Genomic DNA, 7,840 nt, shown 5'->3' on the forward strand with positions numbered 1-7,840 from the left:
CATGAAGTCTGCAAGAGCTGTGGTAGCTGCGAACCACTCTGCCGCAATGGCGCGCGGCCAGGCAAACGGGTCACTAGCCCAGGATTATCAACGTTCCCCTTCACGCACTATTACAGGTTTAAGACGGTGGTCAATTATCAATCGAGATCTGCCACGTGAGTGATCGTTTTTCTGCATTTCATAGCTTATGGCAATACTAACTTTGTTGCCTCCGTCTGCACAACAGCCGTGGCCCAAGTAAAAGCGATCCATGTCTACGACTTCGATAACACATGTAAGACTATACAACATAATGGAGATCGCCGTAAGGGGTCTTTGGGTTAATATCATTCAGTATTCCAGAGCCCTCTCCCTAATCCGCAGTTATGGAACGGGCCGACCATCGGTTTCCTTCAAGCCTACGAGAGCTTCGCAAACGGGGGATGGTGGCATGACCCGAATCTACTTGCCGCCACCGGGGAAGGTCTTGAAAAAGAAGAACCACGGGGCTGGGAGGGATGGTGGAATGAGCAAATCGTGCGGCTCACGTATACTGAACTAAGACTGGCATGTTGACTGATAGGACGTAGGTACAATTGGTCAAGCTCAGCATGGAGCAGAAAGACGCTCTGACAGTGCTTCTCACTGGCCGAGGCGAGAGTGGGTTTGCAAGCCTTGTCAGGCGTGTAGTGGACAGTAGGAAACTGGAGTTTGACCTCATTTGCCTCAAGCCAGAAGTTGGACCAAACAGCGAGCGGTTCTCAACTACTATGGAGTTCAAGCAATCTTTTCTTGAAGACCTCATTCTCACATATAACCAGGCCGATGAAATACGTGTTTACGAGGACCGTGTGAAACAGTGAGTGCAATGTCCATCTATGTACCACTTTTGCCTCTGACCCAAACCCAGTGTTAAACATTTCCGAGAGTTCTTTGAGCAGCTGAACCGGAGGTTTCAGACTGCGCAGAACCCCTCTCCCAGAAAAGCAGTTAATGCGGAAGTGATACAGGTAGTGGAAGGGGCTGCGTTTCTGTCGCCAGTGATTGAAACAGCCGAAGTACAACGTATGATCAATTCTCACAACGATGCTGTCCGCAACCGGTCAGCCAATGGGACAAAGTCGCCGTATGGCCCACTGTGCATTAAGCGCACCATCTTCTATACCGGGTACCTCATATCCAATGCGGACTCCAGTCGTTTGATCAGTCAAATACTGAACCCAATGCTGCCCTCGGGGCTTGCTGATTCTAATGACCTTAAGTACATGGCTAACAGTATACTAATCACGCCTCGCCCTGCGCCTCGGTCAATTCTAGACAAGGTTGGCGGTCTTGGCAAGAAGCTCAAGTGGAAGGTTACCGGCACCGCAGTCTTTGAACATAGAGTCTGGGCTGCTCGGTTAACTCCTGTCCCAGCAACAGAGAAGTATTACACAGAAAACCCACAGCCCGTGGTAGTCTTAGCGGTGCGCAAAGGTGCCCGTCCTATTGATGCTGGCAAAATACAAAACTGGCACCCTGTGCCTGCTGATAAAGCTTTCACTTTTGAAACAGTCGTTGGCGAGAAAATGGTTTTGCGTGTGGAAGAACAAAACCCCCATGAAGGAGAGTGGGAAAGTCAATTCTTGAATAAGAATCATAAGAGACGTCACCAGCAAGATCGTGATGAAGACACTTCATACCAAAATTCAGGCGGAACTGGCCAGGACGGTCCATCATCAGGAAGGCCCGCCCCCTATAACCCACGCCATGGTGGCCGCCATCATCACGACGACGGTCATCGCCGTGGCGGATCATACCGTGGACGTGGACGTGGGTCCGGTTCCAGAGGTAGAGGGCACTCAAACCGAGGGGGGCAACGTGGGAGAGGCCGTGGGCGCGATGCTGGCCCTCCTCAGGGCTACAGATCGTTAGACGATTATACTGGATATGATGGACCATATGAAGAAAAGCCTGGGCCTGGGAGTGGTGGCCCTGTGATGAACTATTAGGTTGAAGTTCAAATACCCTCGTCATCTATTAGGCTTGCAGACCTTCGATTTGTTTTAACATCATTTATGATGTCCATATAGCGTTGATAGTTGTTCTTCAGGGCGCTTGTATGATTTTGCATGATCATTGTCCAGAGATACATGATACATACATACATCTGTTGGGCCTGGGAAATAATAGCAACCGGTACTCCGTTCAATAGCTTCTGATGTCCTACCTTCACACTCGTAAGGGATCTTGTCTGGATCTCGTGGCTCAATTAAAAGGTTCACTCGAAGCACGCGTTGGCCATGTGATCGACATGCTACTTTTGTACCTCCAGCATCGTCAATTCTCTGAATCTCATCATCCTTCTTCCATTGGGTATTTGACTTTTAATTTGGATCAATGACGGACTTGATACGAGAATAAACTCGGGTACACCGGAGAAGCTCCTTTAGTTTCGATTGATCTATTCGCATGACTATACAACGCCTTCCACAGTGATTCTTACAGATCTCACCGGGAAGATTTAAGCGAGGAAGAGAGGGTATAACGAAAAGTGTGGAATGATTGGCACTAATCCCGGAAAGATGGGACTGTGGATAATTAGCGGCAGCATGGGATCCTTGATAACTTCAAGCCTCCTACATATACCGTGTTGGTTTGCAGTGCGCTTCTTAGCTTTACCTCAGACCGGTGTGGGATTCTCCCGAAAGTCGACAGAGGCCACTATCAGTACAGTTCCCAACGTGGTGTCCGTCAACATTGATTCCCTGCGACGGCTACAGAGTTCTCTTCTCCAAGCGTCGAAGTCGATTTTCAAGACCTCACGGCAATCGTGCCAAAGCCTGATTCCTGTCCAACCCCGCACTAAGGCAGCCATGCAACCTTTTAAGTCGTCAGGCTAGGGCACTCTGAGACAAGATGCCGACGAAAAAATGGGCCACAGAAGCGGACTTCACCGAACATAGGGCAACAGTCACGAGCCTTACTGCCAGAAGCCTCTTGTAGAAGTTATAGAACATATGCGACGAGAGCATCAATTCCAAGCTATGTAAGATAGATAGATGTCTACCTCTATCGCCATGTCTGCTGAGTCATTGAATTCACAGACGTATGTACAAAGCGCGGTTGAAGAGATGGCATATTGCCAAGTACGTCTGGTATAGTAAAAACGATGCCCAATGCCAGACGGGCAAGGCGCCACACGAACATGTAGGCGACGCTGCCCAGCCGATAGTTCCCCGGCAATCTGCGCCGTCAACTGTAGCACCAGATCGTGGAACAACAGTTACTCAGCAGAAAGTCCTACACTGTCTTAGCATTATGGACAAGTATGTTGATGGAAACTCGGCTTGTGGGCGGTGGCAGACGTCCCCTACATTCATGGCGTCGCTTCAAAATAGCGATTGGCTGGCACAGATCACCACAGTTACAATACTTCTGAAAGGGGAACAGGTGAAGACTGGTTTTCAACTCCAAACCGGTTGTTTCGATACCTACAAAGCCAACATAAAGGCAGAAAGCCCCTTGCTCACCTCTAAAACCTTTATGGCGACTTTCCAGCTTATGAGCATCTCGCCTAACTTGGGGATAGTCATTCTTAAAGTATACCTGTCAGCTGAGCGGCATTGTTCTAAAAATGTCGCACCCACTGTTTAAACTACTATCAAAGTACTTAACCTTGGATAGCGAAGCATTCGCCAATTGTAGCGACCTATTCCTGGGTTGCTTCCTCAACCTGATGAAGCAACATGTCTCCGGCTGGGACCACTCCCACCGCGACGCACTCTTATAGACAACTGGTCGGATGTTTCTACTCAGCCCCGCCACGTTTTCACAATATCAAGAATTGACACGAATGTCCAAGGGCGATGAGGCAATGCCATTATTAGGTCATCAGCACGTCCTGCAATGTGGCAGCGGCGAGTTGCCACCCGCGGCTACGCGGCCAGAGATACTTTCGCTCTATCCCCTTCATCTAGCACGAATCAAGGTGATAAAGCAGGAGCCGGTAATGATCAATTACTTGTCTTTCTAGACGTTTTGGCGTCTATACTCTGGGCAGAAACTAGAAAGTGAATCCCTTAACTAGTGATGTATGCATGGTATTGCCCTGTAGGGTTCTCTTGTGAGCCGTCATTCAGTGAGCACAACCAAGTTTGAGTTGAAATTTGACACAATCCCTGCCGGTGATTTACTAGGGGATGGATGATTCGATAGTTGCTTAGATCACAATTTGTTAAGGCAGTCCAGCATATATGTGCAACCAACAGTATACTTGTCTATTTTACACAGATATCGGTGCCTTGTGCTTCGCCTCAGTTTAAGTTCTCTCCTGGCACTCGGCTGCTGTCAGGAAGTACTTTACTCCAAGCGCAAGGCCGGTTGCACAGTGAGCAATGCATGGGCTCCTCCGCACAGGGACATTCGCAGGGACGATTAATTGCAAGAGGATTAGGGGCCAGTAGTAATGATATATCTTCTATACTCCAAAAGTCTGTCAGCTCAGGCCACGTAAAAGGGCTTGATTCTATCGCTTTTGTTTCCCTGCTATCATAAGTGAGAGCGGCCAGGTTGGTCGATTTCAGAGACGAAAGGTAACACAAGTCGGCCCTCTTGGAGGGAATCCTTTAGCCATTATTTCTAGGTTAGGTCTTTGGCACACAGGTGCCTTAATTCATTAGATTTGGGTACTATATTAGTGTTGTTTTCCAAAGAGTTTAACTTTTTAGAAGTATACGTAGAATTAGAGACCCACCACTTCTTACCATACGAAGAACCTTCACTAAATAAATTTAATTAATTCTCGGATGTACTCCCGACATGAACGTGCCCCGTGCAAGGCTTCGGTAACAAAGACGTCTGGAAAGGACCAATCCTGGTGGCCAGAAGGCCCTCTTAAAATATTCTATTAAGGAGGAACACCATCTTAGGGCAAAGATTGTCATGGGAGTTAATCTAAAGCCGCAAGCTTAATTGGTCACGAGGCCCCCGGTGGGAACCAACCTGCTGCACTACGCGGATTTCACCATTGCAACTAAATTCGCACCATTCATTGGATGTAACCGTGCCTTGACAATACCTCTTATCATTCAACTTACGAATCGCACCATTGGGATCATTAGCAGCAAGATGAACAATGCGAAGGAACTCGGAAGACCGTTGGACGCCGGCTATAAAATGCTGCATGTCTCACTATATTCCGTTCCACTCTCCCTGGAATATTGATCAGAATGGGAGTTCAGCCCCATATCTATAATCCCTCCATCTCCGGAGCTATCTAAATTACCTCTTATCTTTCATCCCCTCCTGACCCGCCTTCTTCTCGCTTCGGCATCACCAAAATGCCTAGCTACGTGGAAGCCCCAGCAGATGGGAGTGAAGTCTCAAATGGCTCTCAACTGACAAAACGTGGCAATAAGTCAGAAGAACCATATGAGACGGTCAGTGAACAGAAGGCGACGGGCCACCCACGCGAAACAGATGGCGAAGACTCAATAGGATCTCGGGGTGATGACAATGAGGTTTTATATGTGAAGGGACATCCTGTCATCCGAAATGGTAGCCGACTCTGTAATCTCAGGTTCCTGTTACTTGCAGCTAACGCTTCACATCAGGTGCTGATGTATCGAAATTCATTGTCTCCGTCCGAGATGACGGTGATTCTTCTCTCACCTTTCGTTCTATCGTCCTAGGCTCAGTGTTCACTGCGCTCTCGAGCGTGATTACCATGCTCTATGTCTTCAAGCCATATCAAGCGCAAGTGTCTGCGGTCTTTCTGCAGCGTAGGCCTTCCCCCTTTTTGGTGACTGTGCTGTCTACTTACATACTTGCCTATAGTGCTCGTCTATGTTTTTGGTGAAGCCTGGGCCCTGATTACTCCTCGTCCTGATAGGTTCAAATGGAAATGGCTTCAGACAGTGCTCACCTTTCTCAACTTTGGTCAGCGCTTTACCATCAAAGAGCATGTAGTAGCCGCCCTAATCGCATCATCTGGAAATAACGGCCTCAATGGTGTGGAAATATATGCCGTGGAACGACTTTTCTATAACCATAGTGTATCTGCAACCACTGCAGTTTTGGGAACCTTTTCCATGGCCCTTTGTGGATTTGTCCTAGCAGGTTTGATGCGGCCGCTGATTGTCTACCCGGCGGAAATGGTGTACTGGTCCACCTTACCCCAGGTGGTGCTCTACCAGAATCTTCATTTTGACCGGCGTGCCAACAAAGCTCGCCTGACCAAGTTTGGCTGGGCCCTGTTACTTACTGCTGTGTGGGAATTATTTCCCGCGTACATCATGCCTTGGCTGTCTGGATTTTCTATCTTCTGTCTCGCCTCCATGAACGCGCCAAAGCACACTCGGGCCATTTTTTCAAAAGTCTTTGGAGGCGCTTCGTCTAACGAAGGTATGGGCCTCTTGAACTTTTCGCTGGACTGGCAATATATTCAGAGCACATACCTTTCCTTACCAATCAAGCAACAGCTGAACACTTGGATCGGGTACGTTATTCTGTATGCTGCTATACTCGGTCTATACTACGGCAATGCCTGGGATGCGAAAACCTTCCCCTTCATGTCCACTTCTCTTTTCCAGAGCAATGGCACACAGTTCTCAACGTCAGCAGTCATAAATAGTCATGGAACCATTGATTTCACAAAGCTCAAGGAAACAGGCCTACCCGCTTTGACTTCAAGCACCGTCTGGGGGTACCTAACACAGAACCTGGCTATCGGTGCTTTGATTACCCACGTTTTCATTTTCTATGGCAAAGACATGCTGCTCGCATGGAAGCAGTCACGTAGCAAGACTCAACCGGATCCACACTATCAGGCGATGCTGAAGTATAAGGAAGTCCCGATGTGGTGGTATCTGGTTTTGTTCGTCCTGGCCTTTGTCGCTGGACTGATTGTCAATATCAAAGGCGAAACCACTCTCCCAGTCTGGGGCTACATCGTTTCTCTTCTTCTCGGCGCTTTCATTGCACCTTTCTCCTGCGTACTTTACGGTCTCTACGGGACTGGAGTCTCCACCAACCAGCTGTCCAAGATGGTGGCAGGTGCGCTTCATCCCGGCCGCCCCCTGGCCAATCTCTATTTCGCCAGCTGGTCCCACCAGTGTATCCTTCTCTCCGTCAACCTAGCCAACTGGCTCAAAGTCGGACAATACACCAAAGTCCCACACCGCGTCATGTTCGCCACCCAAATATACGGCACCCTTCTCGGCGCAGCCTTAAACTACGTCGTCATGACCACAATTGTGAGCTCCCAACGAGAGATCCTCCTCGATCCTGTAGGAAACAACGTCTGGAGTGGTTCAACCGTGCAAGGATTAAACACCCAGGCGATCACATGGGCACTCGCAAAGGACATGTACGGCGTTAACAGTCGTTATCTCATCGTCCCCCTGTGTCTAGTCATCGGCCTTGCCTTGCCAATCCTGCACTGGGGTCTACTGAAAGTGATTCCTCGTCTCCGAAAGCTGCCGCTTAACACAGCGATCATCGTGTCTTACGCCGGTAACCCATACTATGGAAATACATCGTGGATTTGGTCATCCATTGTTGTCGGCCTCTTCTCGCAGTTCTGGCTCAGACGCCGGCTACCAGAGATCTATAACAAATACAATTACCTTATCGGTGCTGCGATGGATGGAGGATCTCAAATCATCATCTTCATTCTCTCCTTTGCCGTCCTCGGGGCTGCTGGTAAGGAACGCCCGTTTCCTACATGGTGGGGAAATCCACAGGGTAATCCGGATCATTGTTTGTAAATGAATCACTCATCTCTTTAGTATACATACTACATGTATATAGATACACGAAGTCAATATACCTCTTCTCCAGAACTGAAAGCACCTACTTCCAACACATACAACTAAAAAAA

The 7,840-nt window shown here is 48.6% G+C and overlaps 4 protein-coding genes across 4 annotated transcripts; all 4 read left to right on the forward strand.

The window, feature by feature from the left end:
* Position 1: 1 nt before the first annotated feature.
* Positions 2-1,970, forward strand: BDV27DRAFT_149812 (rRNA 2'-O-methyltransferase fibrillarin-like protein; the record flags this gene model as incomplete). The annotated part of the gene is made up of 5 exons (XM_032071124.1): positions 2-155; positions 227-274; positions 335-516; positions 570-838; positions 890-1,970. 5 exons carry the CDS (start codon positions 2-4, stop codon positions 1,968-1,970), a joined length of 1,734 nt encoding a protein of 577 aa, XP_031922255.1.
* A 593-nt stretch (positions 1,971-2,563) lies between these two features.
* On the forward strand, positions 2,564-3,056 carry BDV27DRAFT_136565 (uncharacterized protein). Its single transcript, XM_032068792.1, has one exon. The coding sequence runs from the start codon at positions 2,571-2,573 to the stop codon at positions 2,859-2,861; it is 291 nt and encodes a 96-aa protein (XP_031922257.1). The 5' UTR covers positions 2,564-2,570; the 3' UTR covers positions 2,862-3,056.
* BDV27DRAFT_168778 (uncharacterized protein) lies at positions 2,564-3,994 on the forward strand (the record flags this gene model as incomplete). The annotated part of the gene is made up of 4 exons (XM_032074860.1): positions 2,564-3,067; positions 3,123-3,549; positions 3,629-3,709; positions 3,752-3,994. Exons 1-4 carry the CDS (start codon positions 3,021-3,023, stop codon positions 3,992-3,994), a joined length of 798 nt encoding a protein of 265 aa, XP_031922256.1. The 5' UTR covers positions 2,564-3,020.
* Positions 3,995-5,036: 1,042 nt separating this feature from the next.
* BDV27DRAFT_168782 (OPT family oligopeptide transporter) lies at positions 5,037-7,777 on the forward strand. Its single transcript, XM_032074861.1, has 3 exons — positions 5,037-5,529; positions 5,574-5,741; positions 5,797-7,777. Exons 1-3 carry the CDS (start codon positions 5,301-5,303, stop codon positions 7,725-7,727), a joined length of 2,328 nt encoding a protein of 775 aa, XP_031922258.1. The 5' UTR covers positions 5,037-5,300; the 3' UTR covers positions 7,728-7,777.
* The last annotated feature ends 63 nt before the right edge of the window (positions 7,778-7,840 follow it).

The sequence above is a fragment of the Aspergillus caelatus genome (genome assembly GCF_009193585.1).
Source record: "Aspergillus caelatus strain CBS 763.97 unplaced genomic scaffold BDV27scaffold_280, whole genome shotgun sequence".
NCBI lineage: Eukaryota > Fungi > Ascomycota > Eurotiomycetes > Eurotiales > Aspergillaceae > Aspergillus > Aspergillus caelatus.

Excerpts from the sequence above, each read along its gene's own strand:
- BDV27DRAFT_168782 (XM_032074861.1), top strand. The coding sequence starts at position 5,301 with ATGCCTAGCTACGTGGAAGCCCCAGCAGATGGGAGTGAAGTCTCAAAT. Across the intron at positions 5,530-5,573 it reads CCGAAATGGTAGCCGACTCT|GTGCTGATGTATCGAAATTC; the intron begins GTAATCTCAGGT and ends GCTTCACATCAG. Across the intron at positions 5,742-5,796 it reads GTCTGCGGTCTTTCTGCAGC|TGCTCGTCTATGTTTTTGGT; the intron begins GTAGGCCTTCCC and ends ACTTGCCTATAG.
- BDV27DRAFT_136565 (XM_032068792.1), top strand. The coding sequence starts at position 2,571 with ATGGGATCCTTGATAACTTCAAGCCTCCTACATATACCGTGTTGGTTT.